Genomic DNA, 19774 nt, shown 5'->3' on the forward strand with positions numbered 1-19774 from the left:
TGAGGTGAGGCTTTTCTACAGTTACTCCCCACAGAGACCCGACACAGCCTCCACGACAGCTTCGCGCTGGCCTTTCTCAGGATTACTTCAACATGTTTACGGGTCCTTCCACACAAAACAACTGAGTGAACTAAGTTACCCAATCATGAGAAACCAACTGATTGATCCACGGGACTGAAGACAACAGAAGAGTATAACTTAATCAAACTTTTTATTGCAGTTCATGCTGTAATATTACGTGGAATTACATCGTTTGTCGTCTTGTGGGACTTTTTTTTCCTTTTTTTTCTTTATCAAAACCGCTGAGAAAACAAATAACTATTTTTAAAAAAGGGCATTTTAATACACGGTTAGTCTCCGGTCACTTTCTTACGAGTTGCAACTTTATTTTGGGATGTTGAGCTCCGTGAAGATGGAATCACATGAAATTCCGGAATGGAATGCTTTCTACGAGGCAAGCGAGGTAAGTTCTGTAAAGTCTTCAATATTTGTTTTTATAAAGCCTAGTTAATAAAACATACATTTTCATGCAAGAATATGATAGATATTACACAGATAGATAGATAGATAGATAGATAGATAGATAGATAGATAGATAGATAGATAGATAGATAGATAGATAGATAGATAGATACGAAATAAAATGTTAAATTTAAATAGGAAAATACAATTATCTATAGTGATGTAATGGTCGCATGTTACTATTATTTTATTAATATAATACATTAGCCTATATTATTTTTTAAGAGTCGACATTTAGCTTTCGATTAGATTTCGATTTTAACTTTGTTACATTCGCGTGCTTTCGTTTTACATGCCAGAGCAACCAATAGGCTTGAAAATAAGAGATAATTGTTTATTCATAAAGCAGCATTCATTTCACAATGTATAGCCTTCTCCATTCTACATTTGCGCATATATTCAAACTTAACAAAACTTTGACCACGAACACTGCGTCAAAATTAGTAATTCTTATTATTTATTTGTTTTATTGTGGTATTTCTTTGTATTTAATTCTCTCATTCTAAGATTGTTGCAGCGTTTTAAATAAGCTGAATCGACAGGGAAACTGAAAATTCGTTTTGTGTTGTAAAATGAAAAATAAATAAATATTAATTATAAACAATTTAAATTACACTTTACACTTTATGCAAATCGTGTAATAACAGAAACTTAGAATATAATAAAGTTAGGTTACATTATAACTTTATGCAATAGAAGCCAGAGGTGAAATGTTTTCTAATTGTGTGTGTATGTGTGTGTGTGTGTGTGTGCACGGTTACATTTTCTTTTATAGTACTACATTGTTGATGACAACATGAAGGCAAAACATTGATGTCCTGTTTTATTTTCTTTCAGATGTATTCCTCTCCGAGCGCCATGAACTCAGTGAGCAGCTTGAACAGCTACATAAATCTGAACTCGGCCTGTTCCACATCCAGCATGAATATGGGCTATCCCAGCACGGGTCTCAACAGCAGCCCATTGACCAGCATGGGTGGAGGCCCTAACCACATGAGCCTGTCCCCTGTAGGCTCCTCTCTGAACCCCAGTTCTCTGACCCAGCTGGGCTCTTCTGGTTCCTCACTGGGCCCCCTCTCGCATTACCAAAGCATGGGCCAGCCTATATCCCAGATCAGTTACCCCTCTCCTACCTCTCTTAACCGGACTAAGGAGATGCCAAAGCCCTACCGTCGCTCTCTGACCCACGCCAAGCCACCGTACTCCTACATATCTCTCATCACGATGGCGATCCAGCAGTCCAACAGTAAGATGCTAACCCTCAATGAAATCTACCAGTGGATCATGGATCTGTTCCCGTATTATCGCGAGAACCAGCAGCGCTGGCAGAACTCCATTCGCCACTCTCTGTCCTTCAATGATTGCTTCGTCAAAGTAGCGCGTTCGCCCGACAAGCCTGGCAAGGGCTCCTACTGGGCGCTGCATCCCAATTCCGGGAACATGTTCGAGAACGGTTGCTACCTGCGTCGGCAGAAGCGCTTCAAGATCGAGGAAAAATCTGGGAAGAAGAGCTCGTCGAAGTCCCAGGAGGGCGGCGGCGGCGCCAAGGGCGGCCACAGTGGCGAGGGCATGCAGGAGGAGCACAGTCCCACCACCGGCTCCGAAGGTGCCGACTCTGCCCATTCCGACAGCTCCCATGGCGGATCAGCCTCAGAGGAGCAGCAGAGGAGCCTGGTACAGCTGGACTGCCCGTCTCAAGCACCAAACCTTTCACACAGCTCGCCAGTGCCAATACCGTCCTCGGTGTCCTCCTCCATGCCCCCGTCCGGCTCGCACCTGCACTCTCAGGGCATGGGCAGCAGCCCTCACCTGTTGGCCAGCCCGATGCAACACCTGGACCTGCAGAACGACCCCCTGAAGTCCATGGACCCACACTACAATTTCAACCATCCCTTCTCCATCACCAATCTCATGTCCAACGAGCAGAAGATGGACCTCAAGTCGTACCAGGACCAGGTGATGGCTTACAACAGCTACACCACATCTTCTCCCATGGCCGCCAAACAGATCTATGACAGCGCTGGTCCGTCCGCCATTGACTCTGGTGCGTATTACCAGACCCTCTACAGCAGGTCTGTCCTCAATGCGTCCTAATGTGCTCACCAGCCATCTGAACTCTACAGACTCTTAATGGCAGGACATCTTCAACTCAAGAGCTTTGCCATCAATATGTTTCCTGCACTCTTAAAAATAAAGGTTTCAAAAGACACTTTGGTTCCTCAAAGAGCCTTTCAGGAAACAGTTCTTAAAAGAACCTTTGAAAGAGTTCGAAGGATGTTGAAGGTTCTTTATGGAACCATAGATGCCAGTAAAAAAAACCTTCATTTTTAGGAGTGAAAAATGCTTTCACCAGAACCAAGGGACGAGTTCCAATGCTATTTTACAGAAACTAATTTAATTAACATATATCCAGGAACTAAACATTTTGGTTTCGGATGTACCACACAAGATGTATACAAATAATGCCATGTGTATATAATGTTTTGTTTTTTTGTTTTTTGTTTTTTGGGGGGAGCAGGAGTTAGGCATTTATTTATGAAGGGAAGAATTTAATATATCTTGTATGATTTTGTGTCGTAAAGTTACGTAAACAATGTGACAATAAGAGGACGTGAGCGTGATTGCGGAAGCGTTCAGGTTCAGGTTACTGCTATGAGCAGGTGTTACTGTGTTACAGGGAAACTCTCCTGTTTTGTGTTACAGCATAACGCGTGTTCATATGAAGTGCACTACATACAGTGCGCATGAAAGGAGAGTGTGTATCATTATGCTTGTCCATTAGAGAAGCTGAAGAAGTAATTTTTTTACACTTGGCCATGAAGTCATTTTGTATATTCTGAAATGTTATATATATATATATATATATATATATATATATATATATATATATATATATATATATATATATATATATATATATATATATATATGAGATAAAAGTTTGACAAAGATGGATTGAACTGTGGTAAATCCAGCTATTTGTTTTCTAGACTTCCCTTTTTAGAAATACTGGCAATAACGCTCACAAAAAAGATGTCAAGGACCTTTCACTGTTCCAGCGTGCTCAGCTCAGCTTCGGCTCTTACTTAGATCAGCAGACAATGCACTAAGGGCCATTTCCATACAATACTTTGCACTAGTGACCTCTCTGTTCATCACTGTTGGGGAGGGGTGGCATTGTTTTGTTACAAAAAAATGCTTTGTAACTACCTTTTAATCAGAAAACTATACAGACCCTATAATGACATTGCCATGATGTATTTTTGTAAGATCTTGTCATTTAAAAATCTCCTTCAGAGATTTTAAAGCATTTTAATAATAAAAACTTTGTCTCAAGCCATCATGTCATACATTTCTTGCAAGTCTTTTGGAATATTGTAAGAAAGCAGGTCAGAATTGATGTTCTTGTACTGTTTAGTTTTATTTAAACCCAGCTTTTTGGCCGTTGGGCTTAGAAGATAAGTGTCTTAATATATATATATATATATTTTGCTTTATTTGGTTGATCGTTTCATGGTATGTTCTTAATGTTTGTTATGTTCTCTTCTTATTAAAAAAAACTTTTCACATATGCTTTGGAGTTATTTAAAACATACATATTCCTAGAATACAAATGTAACACTATTGAAAATGTTTTAATATTTATTAAAGTAAAATAAAAATAAAAATATTATGCATTTATGAGTCTTAGAGGTGAACAGTGCAGTTTTAACATTGTTGTCATTTGTATGATGTCTTGAATTATTATAATGCATCTAATCAAGGACGAGCAGAACACTGCCAGAAAAATAAAATCAGATAACACTTTATTTTAAGGTGACAGAGTTACATATCTGAAGTAACTAACCCTAAATCAAACCCCAATCCTTACCGTAACTCTATTGTAAGTACATGAAGTGCAGTAATATTACTCAGTACTTCTGTGAGTAAGTACAATGTAACTACCTCACCTTGAAATAAAGATTTGCACTATATTTTAAGGTATCATTGTTACAGTGTAATTATACATTTAGTACTGAGTAAACTATGGGGTTAGGGTTTAGTTTGGTTTTGTTTAGGGTTAGTTGGATGCAATTGTGCATCATTTATAGTTATTACTACAGTATGTAACAATGACACTTTAAAACAAATTGCTACCAAATAAAGTGTAACCATGTATCTTATTTACCTCTTTAAAGGTTCATTATAGTTCTTTACAAGTACATATGTCTACACTAATGCACTAACATACACCTTTTAGGGGTAGATAAGGTTCAGAGTTAAGTGTACTGGTCCCGTTTTTGAAGCAATAAGTGCCTTTATTTTAACATTTGAGATCAACTAACATGATTATCAGGTTTGACATAAACTTATAAACTACATTTAGTTCTGCTGTCAAATTCTTATGCTAATAATATTTTGTATCATGTTAAAAAACACAGAAAAACAAAAGCATTTGTTGTTCCCTGCACTGTACGTCTAAATAAAACCATTACAATCTGAAGAGTGACATTTTGAAGAACCTGTAAAATGAGCATGCAATATAATAACCATATTCCATCTGCCAGGATAATAGCCCTATCATGTTTTACTGTCCCAAGAGCATCCGGCAATAATGAATCATCTATACCTCAAGTTTTCATAATCATTTTAAATGTGTTTTATTGTGTCCTTTCTTATTTTGGTGTGAAATACCCCACCCCGTCTCTCTTCGTCCTCTCAAGCCACGCGGCTCAGCTCAGTGTTTTTTTGCTTTATCACAGAGAGCCGTGAAACCATTCTCTCCCGTCACGTCACTCTGTAGAGCTTTTTCAAAGGCAGAGCGGATCACATGCAAAAGCGAGGGAAGGATGATAGATAGACATGGCTTGAGAAAAAAGAGGGAATGTAAAGTAGACTCTGCCCCGGGTCTCCTAGTGGGAATCTATATAGTAGCTATTTCTTCATGAGAAACACAAAGGGACCTTGCTGCTGGGGCACCAGCCTGATAAGATACGCCAATACGCCACTGATATGGTTTCCACAGTGACACAATGGCAAATTAGGGACAAGTATAACAGAGAGCCCCTCCCATCATGACTAAACTTCAATGTACTTTTTCCTTTGTGACCTAATTAAGAACTTTGATTATTGTAATCTTAAAGGAATTGCTCACACAAAAAAAATACACACTCTGCTGTTGTTCCAGACCTGTATGACTTTCTTCTGCAAAAAAAAGAAGATATTTTGAAGAACTTTTATTGTCCATGCAATTAAAGTCAGTAGGGTCCTAAACAACACTGGGATGTTGAGACTTTTGGAAAAGAAGGGCACTTCAGCACACTTTTAAAAAGAGTATGAAATAAGAACACCCTTAAGTGCGAAGTAAATGAACAATCCAATTAAATTAAATCAACTAATTAAATGCACACTGCTTTTTAACCCACTTAAGTAGGACTTAAGTGTGTCTTTATATGTAATTTCAAAATGATTTATAGTGTCTTTTAAAGTGTACTGTCAAATGTACTGACCAGCATTTATGGTAAACTAAAATATACTCAGGCATATCTATTGAAACTTGTATGCCATACATGTATAAGTACACACTGACCAGTTTGCGTTTTGAAACTTTGCTTACACTTTTAGAGTCCAATTCTCAGTATTAAATAACTATTAACTATGACTTTTGCCCCAATAAACTCGGCATATTACTGAATGTAGGCATTGGGTAGGATTAAGGGATGTAGAATAAGGCATTAATATGTGCTTCGTAAGAACTTATAAACAGACAGTTTCCTAGTACGCATGCTAATAAGCAAGTAGTTAATAGTGAGAATTGGACCCTAAACTAAAGTGTTACTAAAACATTAAAAAATATATTAACATTTAATGCAATATTGAATAGCACACAATATCAAGTACTTTGTAAAAACATCAAATATGGACTAAATAAGAGCTCTTTTTAACGCAAGACAAAACATTATTAATAGGACATAATGATTTAAAATGTACTTTTGAGTAAAACTTGAAATATAATTACAAAGTGCAAATAGTAATGGAAGTGTACTCTCTTTAAGAAGCCTTTATTTTAAGGTGACACAGTTGTACTCACATAAGTACTGAGTAATGTTAATTAACTACATGAACTTACTATAGAGTTACGGTTAGTGTTTGGGGTTACACTTTATTTTAAGGTGTCATTGTTACAGTGTAAATATATATTTAAGTGCTGAGTAATATTAATGAACAATATGTACTTAGGGTTAGGGTTTGGTTGAGGGTTAGTTGCATGCAATTGTGCATAATTTACTGTTATTACTACATGTAACATAAGGACACTGTAAAATAAAGTGTTACTGTGTTTGGGTAGGTACTTGTAATTATGCTTGTTATTACGGTTATACTTTATTTTAAGGTGTCACTGTATTTAAGTATTGATTAATATTGATTAACTTCTTACTATAGGGTTAGGATTGAGTTTAGTTGCATGTAATTATGCATAATTATGCATAATTTACTGTTATTACTATAGTAGGCCTAAGTATGTAATGTGTAACAAGTTACTGTTGTTATTACTACAGTAAGTACATGTAACGTGTAACTATGTCACCTTAAAATAAAGTGTATACTATCTGCAAGTAAGTGTTATGATTTTAAGTGCACTACAAGTGTACATTTAATACAATTAAGTGCACTTTTTCCCCACAGGGAATATTAATAATCATGTCAGGCCTAATAGAGTCATTCACTAAACCACCCGACCGTGTTCCTAAAGTGTGACAGGTGCTACACAGCCGATGGAAAAACATCACACTTGTGACGTTGGCCTTTTACCGGACAGCGTGAAGGTGAGTAATAACTTCCGCTCTTGCAGTATTAATCCTGGCTGTTATGAGCCATATTGTGCTGATAGGACAGCAGACTGATAAGAGATATTCATGTATAAAATCACTTTCATCTCTTTAGCTTCCTCAGTCTTGCCACGTGTCTTGATTATCTCGATCTCTATCTTAGACTGTGCATAACGGTTAAGAGGGTAAAGCGCGAAATAAGGAAAAGGCTACCTAAAATACGCACTTGGCTGTCCCAGAAGATGTGCTATGCAAATGACGAGCACAGCATCCTTAACTGTATCCTGTAGGAGGGGTGTGTTTTGTTGACTTTTGCGGGTGTTCTTTAAAGACGTGCTCGCATGGGCCTCACTGAACGCCACCCTGTTATGCCACAGGCCATTGCTTAGGTGTCAGGTTTTTTTAAGGTGTGCCCTGAGGCGGATGGATTAAGACTTTTTATTTCTTTTTCTTTTTATGACTGCTGACGTTTGAGTCATTTATGGTGATAGATGATTCATTTGCATATTTGTCATTAAAAGTCTGTCAGAGTGACATTCATTTGAAGCATTTGCATATCAGTAACATGTTTTTTTCTCTCTCTGAAATGGAAAGTGACTTTATTAGTATGAGTGACTAGTAAACGGTGTGGTTTTGAGTGAACTGTTGTCATTTATATATTTACAGGACATCTAATCAAGCATCAAACCAAATAATCAAGGTGGGTGGGACCAAATGTAAAACTTTTACAAGCAGTCATTGAAAAAACAGTATTGATGTATTGCATGCGCCCTCGATGTCTATTCATTCACCCCAAAGCACTACAATATTTCCAGTGTATTTTTACTTAAAACAATCCAGAAACTATTTCCAGCACAAGTTACTGTCACTCCATTGGCTGGCTGTCTACAACAGGTTTCGGTGAAGAAACTGAGCCAGCAAAAGAACATAAACAAGAGCGGGAAAGAGAGAGAGAGAGAGAGCGAGAGTGAGCGAGCGAGCGAGCGTGTGTCACAGAGAGCATTCATAGTGTGCAGGTTAGAGGCAGATAAAGAGCTGGACTTTGCTCTATGGCATGCTGTGGGTGAAGGTAAAATGGCTGCTGATTAGGCCAGACAGAGACAACGACAGCCGGACAGCATGATTAAATTTTCCTTTCAGAGGCAGATTGATCTGGGCTTGATCACTGTGTCAACAAAACAGAAACCTGGTGTTCTCGTCACTGTATAGGCCTCATAGACGCAGTCAAATGCAGTCTGTCATTGGAGTCAGCTCATTCTACCTTGAACACACACATTAGACCAATCTATAGCCTACATAAATGCTCCAAATCTTTCACATAGCTTTATTGAAATATTCTCTTACAATGTCAATTTTCTTTGTAAAAGTACATAGAAATGTATTTACAAAAAGTATCCACATTTAAATGTGCTTTCAGTATATAAAAGTATTTTTTTCTTTTTTCATGAAAGTATTAAGATGCACACACTTGTTAAAGAAACCAGCTGTTTGTTCACATCAGTACTTAGGCCCTAAACTGAAACCTGTCCTGAAATTGATTAATTTGAAATTTTACCTTATTTATGACAAAAGAATGACAGTTCACAGTTTTTTACTAACAAAGTTTAAATTAAATGTTTGAATGCATTAATAAAATTATTATTTTGGTCAAAATTGCTTATAGAGGTGTTAGAAAGATCAAAACAAAGATTTAAAGCTGCAAGTAAAAACTTTGTGCAGCTCCACAAATACCGGTAAACTCTCTATCGCCATCTGTTGATACATACAAGTTACATGTCATTTGCTGAGACTGTATGTCAGTTATGCTTCGGCAATTCACATTTGTATCTCCATGGTTACCAGAATACCATATCCAAGCAGATCTGGACAGTAAGAACATTTTTACAAAAAATAATTTCTGAAAAATATGTCATCTGTTCAATTCAATATCACATGTTGATTTATAAGCATACGATTTCCCGCTCAATACGACCCGACCGTTCAAAACAAAAACATATCAGATTATCAGCATAAGGCAAGAAGTGAAATTTGAGCACTGGGCTTTTCTTTATGTAGGCTACTGGCTCAAAATAGCATTTAGTTAATTTTTAACCAAACAAAAATCCATATCAGCTTTAATGACCTGCAAAGTGTACTTAGATGGTCTAAATGAAATTAAAATAAATACATAGCCTAATATTTAACAAGTATTCAACAGTACTTAAGTTCAAAAAAAAAAAAAGCATAATAGTAATGAATTATAGGCCTACTTGGTTTATTCTAAGCGAATAGGTGTGCGCGCGCGCGTGTGTGTGTGTTTGTGTGTGTGTGCGCCTTTCTTGTGGTAAAACGGACCAAACTTTGTTAAAGTTACTCTTTTGTGTTGGAGAAAAGAGGTTTATATGGTCAAAAGTCCCGAAGAGAATGCGATGTTAGTGTGTATATGTGTGAGTGTGTGTGTTAGTGCTTTGGTGATTTATGAGGCCATGATAGTGGTTGTCAAGTCAGGCTGTGTTGTCTTTTGGTCTAGTCAAGACTGACACTTTCTTCCTGATCTGTCCCCTTGTGTCCACATGGACCCCAGATGTGCACAGACATTCCTGTTGAGTTCATTCCCATAGTGTCTTCAAACACACATACAAACCTTCAAACCTCACCTTTGACCTCTGAAGACACTTTTGAGATCAAATAACTGGCTGAATTGATTAAGGCCTTTACAAAAACCGTTGACTAGTTCAAAATGTCTCATTTGTCTGCACCTACTGAATCCCTATATTAGGATTGCTACTAATTTTCATCATACTACTGCATTTTACTAAATATATTTTCAAAAAAGTTGCCACTAGCCAGGTTTTAACATCTTACATACCTCCAAAAGTAATAAAAATTGCTCAGTGATAGTGTCTAGTATGTTGGTTAGTAGGACTAAACTAAAAATGTTAAGTGGAGTTTGACCAGAAGACTCAGACAAATGAATGTCGGTCATAACACAAGCATAAAAATATAGTAGATAACAAGCAGGTGCAGATATATTGTTGAATTCTCTGCTGAAGCAAAACACGCCCCCTCTTCCTTGCTCACACACTGTGTCCACACAAACATTACAATCATTGGTCACAGTCAGTCACAGGCTCCGCCCCCTCATGTATGACCTCATCCAGACCATGAATACTCATTCTTGCATGTCAATGAATCAATCAATGATTTATCATGCATTTCTCAATAGAACTGTAAATCTGTTTAATAAGCAGCAACAATACCTTTAGGTTTCACTTAGCAAACTATATAATATATACTAAACTAAGCTGTGTTGAGGAATTGCGAAGGTAATTATTATTATTTTGTTGTTTGCTTTTTAGTATGTATAAGTGCTATTGCTATTTTTTAATTGAGCTGTAAAGCTCTCACAATTTTCACCGTTTCATGCGGATAAACTTCTGGTTATGTGTTACCTGTGTAATTTGGATGAATTTCTCAATTATTTTGACAAAATCAGTTTAGAAATTAAATAAAGAGACAGCAGAACGATATCCTAATGAAAAGAAGTTTATCCAAGTTTCTTTTAAACTAAAATAAGAAAGTATACTTTCAGTGTACTTTTTATGTACTTCTTAGAAATATACTTAAAATTGCACTTAAGTATACTTAACTTGTGCTGACAGAAGTATATTTGGCCTATACATGTACTGAGTCTTTTGATTGAGATACTTAAAATTATAAATAACATTCTAAGTTTACTTAATCTTTTGATTTTAGTAGCCTATATTTTTTTTTACATACATACATAGCTTTACATATTGTCTTATAAACTTATATTGTTTGAAATTATTTATTTATAAAGAAAACTAGGTAATACTTTATTTTACATGTTACATGTACTTACCATATGTAAGCATGCATAATTACATGCAACGTAACCAAACCCTAATCCTACCCTTGTCCTATAGTAAGTACATGTAGTTACTAAATATTAATCAGTACTTAAATATATAATTACACTGTAATAATGACCTTAAAATAAAGTGTAACCAAAAACAGATTTTCCTAATTTTGAGTATTTGAATTTTTGTGTAAGCAAAAGCAAACTCTTAGTATGTTATGTTTACTTAAAGACAACTATACAAGTATGAAACTATTAAACTAGTAGTTTACTGAGAGCATATACATTCACCTAAAGGATTGTTAGGAACACCTGTTCAATTTTTCATTAATGCAATCATCTAATCAACCAATCACATGGCAGTTGCTTCAAAGCATTTAGGGGTGTGGTCCTGGTCAAGACAATCTCCTGAACTCCAAACTAAATGTCAGAATGGGAAAGAAAGGTGATTTAAGCAATTTTGAGCGTGGCATGGTTGTTGGTGCCAGACGGGCCAGTCTGAGTATTTCACAATCTGCTCAGTTACTGGGATTTTTATGCACAACCATTTCTAGGGTTTACAAATAATGGTTTGAAAAGAGAAAAAACATCCAGTATGTGGCAGTCCTGTGGGAGAAAATGCCTTGTTGATGCTAAAGGGTCAGAGGAGAATGGGCCGACTGATTCAAGCTGATAGAAGAGCAACTTTGACTGAAATAACCACTCGTTACAACCGAGGTATTCAGCAAAGCATTTGTAAAGCCACAACACACACAACCTTGAGGCGAATGAGCTAAAACAGCAGAAGACCCCGTCGGGTACCACTCATCTCCACTACAAATAGGAAAAAGAGGCTACAATTTGAACGAGCTCACCAAAATTGGACAGTTGAAGACTGGAAAAATGTTGCCTGGTCCGGTAGAGTCTGAATTTGGCGTAAACAGAATGAGAACAAGGATCCATCATCCCTTCTTACCACTGTGCAGGCTAGTGATGGTGGTGTAATGGTGTGGGGGATGTTTTCTTGGCACACTTTAGGTCCCTTAGTGCCAATTGGGCATTGTTTCAATGTTACGGCATCGTTGGGCATCATAACCTGAGCATTGTTTCTGACCATGTCCATCCCTTTATGACCTCCATGTACCCATCCTCTGATGGCTACTTCCGGCAGGATAATGCACCATGTCACAAACCTCAAATCATTTCAAATTGGTTTCTTGAACATGACAATGACAGTTTTGTCAGTAAATTCACTGTACTAAAATGGCCTCCACAGTCACCAGATCTCAACCCAATAGAGCATCTTTGGGATGTGGTGGAGCGGGAGCTTCGTGCCCTGGATGAACATCCCACAAATATCAACTGCAAGATGCTCTCCTATCAATATGGGCCAACATTTCTAAAGAATGCTTTCAGCACCTTGCTGAATCAATGCCATGTCTAATTAAGGCAGTTCTGAAGGCGAAAGGGGGTTAAACACAGTATTAGCATGGTGTTCCTAATAATCCTTTAGGTGAGTGTAAGTATAATGCCTAAGTACAAACAAAAAACGTAAAGTTTACAACATAAAGTATACTTAAAAGTTTACTTTTATGAACCAAATAGTGGGCCAATTTAGTCCCAAGTAGTATTGAAACAGTACATACTTCTAGTACAGTGATATTAGTATACTTAAAAATATACTTGCACTTTACTTAAGCATATAATATACTTAAGAAGTAGACTTATTTTTTGTAAGGGTAGCCTGGCTGTGTAGGAAATAGTTTCAGGCCCGGCCACATACACACACACACGATTAAATATCTGTTATTATTCTAAACAGTATTTTGCCACTGATATGTTGTCACAAAATTCAAGTCTTTCATATCCTTCCTTGTCAAATCATAATATCTTAATCTTGATATATTTTATTAGCTCGCTACAATAGTATAAAGTGCTTACTTTGTAAAGCCAACTCCTGTATTTCTTCATTTAAGTAAACTTCTTTGAAAACAGTGTCTCATTTGCATACATCGCCCGGGGGGAGGACTGTGAAGAAACATCGCTATATTTGTAGTGTACCAGCTTTTCTCAGCTAACTAAGTGATGCGTTCAATCGAAAGGCTTTTTGCCTGTGGCCACAACTGTAGCTCTTGACAATTATATTTTAAAGCGCAGCAATGCACGACACCTCACTGAAGATGGTCAGATAAACATCTCTGCATGGTGGATTTAAGTGAAAGTATCTGAAGTGTCGCCAAGTTCTCAGCCCCCCTCCAGCTTCCCAGCCCTTGCCACGGTCCCGTTACTGGGGGGGTTTGTTTTTTCGTGCCCTGCCAATCTAAGGTTCCCCTCGTTTGCACCAATTAGCAATGACAGGAATCCAGCTGGGCCAAATTAATGGTCCACCAGCACCCTCCTCTCCTTATAGCAGCGCAAGGGTCTAAAAACAACACCCGCGTGTGAGAAAGAGAGAATCACATCATTCACTAGCCGTAGCACTGGAATGCGTCAAATACTTCCCTTCCTCATGCACTTACACATTCTCTCATGTCTGCTCTCACACACATCTGTACATTCCACTCGCATAAATATATCTTTTTACCAGTACAATGTATATGTAGCTAAATAAAAAAAATTAAAAATCAGACACAGTTTCTTTATGCTCACCAGAAACTGCAAAAGATAATTCTCTGAGACAGCATTTGTCTCGTGACTTATGTGATATTCTGCATCGCAACATTTAAAATATCATATTTAATGAACAGTACATCAAAACATGAACTAGCAATGTAAAGCATTTATTATTCTTAACAATTTCAGCGTTTACTAATACATTGGGAACACTTTATCTTACAGTTATGTTCCCCATGTACATGTTCTTATTATAGTAACTGGGTAATAACTAGGTACTAACCCTGAACCTGAACCTAACCTTAACCCATGTAGTTACCTTATATTGCCCAGTACTTTCTCAGATAAGGAAGTAAACATACTGTAAAATAAAGTGCAACCAATCCATTTTATATTAAATATAAATAAATATATATATTAAATCAAAATGTTTATCTTTTAATATCATGCAATGGTTCTGATGCATATGCATATATGTTAATGCAAATGCTCAAATGCATATATGTTAATGCATTAACTTTTGGGCGTTTATTAAAAGGTGTTACCAAAGTTCTTTCAACTCTGAAAGTCATATAAGAACACTAATATAAAAAGAGCAAAAATACACTAGAAAAAAAAATGTGTCCGCACAGGTAAAGCAAATGTTAATGCAAATGAGATCTGTCTATGCATCTTTCTATCCATCCATCCATTCTCCAATGTTGGGTCGTGGAATGGGCAAAAGGGACTAAAACTACAAATGTTTTGAAATTTGTGAGTTATGAAAATATTGTGATCTAGGACCTGTGTGTGACATTTAAAGGAATAGTTCACCCAAAAATGAAAATTCTGTCATTAATTCCTCACCCTCATTCCAAACCCGTAAGACTTTTGTTCATCTTCAGAACACAAATGAAGATCTTTTTAATGAAATCTGAGAGCTTTCTGTCCCTCCACTGACAGCTACGTATCTACCACTTTGACACTTCAAAAAGTTAATAAAGAGATCATAAAACTAATCCATATGAATCGAGCAGTTTAGTATGCATTTGTATGATGAACAGATTTTATGCGTTTATTTAAACATTCATCAACTCACACATCAGCTGTGGTAAACGGGAGCGAGAACCAATGAGAACTTGCTGAATTGCTTCAGCAAGAACTCAAATGTGCTGCATAACACAAGAATGAACCTCATTGGTTCTTGTTGAAGCGTTAACGTAAGAAGAACTAATGGGGTTTGTTGTCATGTTCGGTTGAGCTTCTGTTTATGTTCATTCATCAATGTTTAAATGTAAATAAGGTCCTAAATTCAATCTGTTCATCATATAAAGCGATTGATTCTTTTCAAAATATTTGGACGTCAGTGGAGGGACAGAAAGCTCTCAGATTTCATCATAAAGATCTTCATCTGTTTTCTGAAACGAGTTTGGAACGACATAAGGGTGAGGGATTAATGACAGAATTTTCATATTTGGGTGAACTCTCCCTCACAGCCTCGTCGCTATCCCTGTTAAATTCAATATGGTCTAACCTCTATACCTGTCAGTGTTTTAGGGTGGAGGTTTCTCCAGAACCTCTACTGAAGCTGCTCGTCCAGGACAGAACAGAGTTTTACCTTTTTTCCTCTCCTCCCTCCTTTTTTCCATTTATCTGTTTTTAGGCTGCTGGGGTCCATAAACAGCCGTGGCTGGAGTGGAGGGGAAAAGAGCGAGAGAGAGCGAGGGATGAATAGAGGTAATGTCCTGCAGAGCTCATTGCCACTGGAGCTGTCGCTGTTTCTGTGAGTGTCATACACAGACGTACACTGTGTCTTAATGCACATGAAAAAACTTTTAACAAGATGGTCAAATCTAAATCGTGCTTACCTGTGCAAAATTAACCATAACTTTGCTATCATGTTGTGGCGGGGTTGCCAGATCATTGCGGTGATGTTCTGACTGGTAGTTAACATGTTGCCTTGTGGTTGCTAGGCTCCTCTGGGTTGTTGCTAGGGTATTTTTGGGTCAGGTCAAAAGAGATATCTTTTGGTCCCCTTCTCTGACTGGAATGAGATTTGGATAGCATGGGCTGAATCAATCACACACCCTATTTGAAGTCAAACACACACTAACACAATCTTATGCAATTCTATTTTACATTTTGGCAAATTTGTGGATAATGGATTATATTAAACCTTCAGCCCTATACTTTGTTATTATTCTAATTGAATTTCATTTTATATAAAAGGTGATGCATACATCCAGTAGTTTAGAAAATCCCCATATATACCTTATATAGGTAAAATGCCCCTGGAAATCAATTTAAGGTTACAAAAGTGCCCCTTAATAAAAAATATATATTTCTGTCACTGCTGTGAACCGCATAGAATATGAATAATATGAATGTCTTCACGAGTCAGCTGTCCACAATAGGCCTAAACATGAGACCGGCACAAAAACATGCGCTCTAAAAAATGCTGGGTTAAAAACAACCCAACAGAAAATTTAAAATGGACTAACTTAGAAATTGGGTTGTTTGAATTGGTGTATTCACTGGGTTCAACCAACCCAAATTCTGGGTTTGTCCATTTTCAACCCAACTTGGGTTGTTTTTAACCCAGCATTTTTTAGAGTGTGCACACTCAGCAAAATATCAGATTGTCACTATTGCACACTCCTATACAGTATTCATTTTCTTTCTTTAGGTCTTACAAAAGGTCTTAAAAGCTTGAATTTGACTTTGGGGGGGGGGGGGGGGAATGCTGTTTCATGCATACTGGGTTTTTTTTGTCACAGACTTGGATTCCCATGCTAACTTGGACAAAGTGTAAAAAAATATTGGAGGTTTGATGGAGTATTTCTGTGCCAAAAATACTCCTTCCGGTTTCTCATAAGTTTTTCGGCAAGTTTTTTTAGAGTATGGGTCTATCTGACGTTAGATAGGGCGAAATGTCCTCGTACGGGCCGTACCGGGAGAGCAAACGCTTTAGGGAAGCCGGCTGCCCCAGGACTTCACAAAACCAACAATGTCACCAAAGATATTTTGATTGTCAGGGCAAGATAACCCAGCACTGCTTCCCAAAGAACCCAGCGTTAATGGGACAGTGGATGGAGTTAGTTTCTCCGGAGCAGCAACGGAGTTGTGAAAGTGTTTTTGTTTGTTCCCTGCATTTCGGCGACGACGGTTTATAAACAAGGTGCAGTTTAACTCCGGATTGGTAGCTCGTCTAATGCTGAAAGATGGAGCGGTTCCAGCGATTAATGTTCACGGTCGTGTGTTTGAAGCAGGCGGTGAGTAAAACTTCAAATGTCTTTGTGTTGTAGCTATCGACTCGTTCATTCAAATGCTCTACTGTTCCATTGTTTTTCTATGTAAACACGTGCAAAACCGTCCCGCTTGCTACTGCTAGCATTAAATCACATAGTCCGTCAATCAAATGATGTCCTTATGAACTACGAGTAAACACACACAAACTCTGTAAAACTTGCACGTGACAAGCCGCTAAGTAAGTTACAGTTACTTACACTGCGTTACAGTACACACCATTGAGACGCCCTGCTGTAGTTGTCGTTGCTGCTTCTCCTGTTCAATTTCAACCTCTAGATCTGATTCTGCATCATAAATGTAAGGCTAAATCTGATTGATCTCCATGGGTTATTTAGGATAACGTGTTTTTTTCACGTTTAAGCACATCACAGATTTCAGACGCCTCTCAGCGCAATAGCTGCCCCCCCCCCCCCCCCGCCCCCTGAAAAACTTGACTTTCAGCAACCCTGACTTAAGTAAGACTTAAAGAGATAGAATGAAAATGTAATTTTCTCACCCTCAAGTCGTCCTAGGTGTATATGATATTCTTTTTTCAGATGAATGCCATCAGTTATATAAAAAAAAATATTCCGTCTTTTCCATGCATTATAATGGCAGCCCCCAAAAATGTGAAGCCCCAAAATGCCATTTACTGCCATTATAAAGGTTGTAAGAGCCAGGATATTTTTATTATATCTCTGAGTGTATTCATCTGAAAGAAGAAAGTCATATACACCTAGGATGACTAAAGTGAGGGTGAGTAAATAATGGGCTAATTTTCAAGTACATCTTTATTTCATTATTACTTAAAATAAGTATGGATGAAGTTTATACTGACAAGGATTTATTGTCGACTAAAAAATAATTTATTGTAATTTCTATTGAAACTTGTATGTCATGTATTTATATAAATTTGTAATTACACCTCTGTAATGATGAAGTTGCAATTTAGTAAATTTTAAAATAAACTGACTTTAAATGTAATATAAAATAACACTACAGTTAAAAATATAATCATCATGTGCTTTAATTTGTGTGCTTCTTTAAAGCAAGAAAAAAGATTATTAAAACAATGATTTAAAGTAAATGTTTTCATTTGACATTACTACAAAGTCCCTCTGTGTAACAAACATAGTCATGAAAGTGTAGTCTCTACAATTAAGTGCACTTTTTTTCACAAGGGTTTTGAAATGGCAGTAGTGCGGCGCAGAGATTGGTGGATTTCCGTGGCGGACAAACAGCAGGGCAGTGTTGAGCTCGACGTGGCTTCCTGTGAATTTAACATGTTCTCCTAAGAGCATCCCCTCCTCACCATCATCATCAATGGGGCCTTCTTCTCAATGAAGTCTGCTCCTAAAATACCTGTTCTCTCCCCTCCACTCTTCCCCTGTTCCTCTCCTACCGGCCACTGTCTAAACAAACAAGTTGAGAGTCTTTTTTGAACATTCCCAACATGCTCATTTTAAGTCGGCCCGCTGCGCGCTTCACATGTGATATTTATAAACACCTCAAAAGCTGCTTTTTTCCTGAAGGGTTGAAGGTATCTGACCAAACGAATGCGAGTCTGTCTGTCCCCCTCTCTTTCTCTCTTTTGCATTCCTGCCAGATAGGACCAGACCACTGGGGTAACTTTCCTGGCTCTGCAGGGCCCCGGACAATCGCTTCTTTCATTGAGGGCAAAAAATTCGGCCCCTGGCTCCTTCCTAGCAGTTAGGCCGCAGGGAGAATTTCTCTAGCTCTCACTCTCTCCAGCGCCCACCTTCACAAAGCTACCTTTTACAGGTTTATATTTAGCCTCCTTCTTCACCGCTGTCCATTTCTTAGGTGCGGGTAGTTGTGTAGAGTAAAATTAAAAAGGCTTCTAAACGGCGGGGCTCGCAAAAACCATTTGGAAAAAAGTGGCGAGTATGAAAGCGGAAAACAGGGGCCAGGAGTGATGGTTTTCCATGGTAGTTCCCGTAAACGAGCTGTGTACTTTATTCAAATGAAGGAAAGGTGAAGGCCAAAAAAAGATGATAAACAGAGAAAGGTATAAGATGAAAAATAGCAAAGGTGGGAGAGGAAATATGGAAAGTCTTCAGATGTCGTCGATGAGTCTGGGCATCAGATCGCAGATGCAGATGTGTTGTGCGGGGTCGTTTGTGCTGAAGATTAACACTGGAGCTGCAGTGTGAGCAGAAGCACAGCTGTGTTCTTCCCTGCTCTTTTTTCTGCTCTGTCTTGCATCCTGGTGTCACGCAGGACTTTTTTTTCCAAGAACTTGCGAGGATTTTCACTGAGCTAACAATGTGTGCTCATTCATGACTCATGGCTGCTTAAACTTCACTCAACCTTTTAGCCTTCTTCTGTCTCTCTCTCTCTCTCTCTCTCTCTCTCTCTATATATATATATATATATATATATATATATATATATATATAGAATATATATATATATTCACAGTTTTTTCATACAATTAGAGGTGCTCCTATAATTTTGTTAATTCAAAGTCAGCCATACAATGCATTATATATATATACATTAATCAGTTAAATATTTATATACAATTTTTATGCACATATTATGTGCATATATTTTTACAAAACATTTTAAATTAATATATTTATATAAATATATATTTAATGTATTATGTTTAAATATTTATATGAATATATGTGTCAATTGTTGTGCACATATACAATTATGTACATATATTTTTACAAAAAATATAAACATTTTCAACAAA

The 19774-nt window shown here is 37.4% G+C and overlaps 1 protein-coding gene across 1 annotated transcript; it reads left to right on the forward strand.

Annotated features, from left to right (window-relative positions):
- Positions 1–3370, forward strand: foxa3 (forkhead box A3). The gene is made up of 2 exons (XM_067419699.1): positions 1–463; positions 1360–3370. Exons 1-2 carry the CDS (start codon positions 395–397, stop codon positions 2614–2616), a joined length of 1326 nt encoding a protein of 441 aa, XP_067275800.1. The 5' UTR covers positions 1–394; the 3' UTR covers positions 2617–3370.
- Positions 3371–19774: the final 16404 nt, after the last annotated feature.

Source organism: Pseudorasbora parva, chromosome 16, assembly GCF_024679245.1.
Source record: "Pseudorasbora parva isolate DD20220531a chromosome 16, ASM2467924v1, whole genome shotgun sequence".
In the NCBI taxonomy this organism is placed as follows: Eukaryota; Metazoa; Chordata; class Actinopteri; order Cypriniformes; family Gobionidae; genus Pseudorasbora; species Pseudorasbora parva.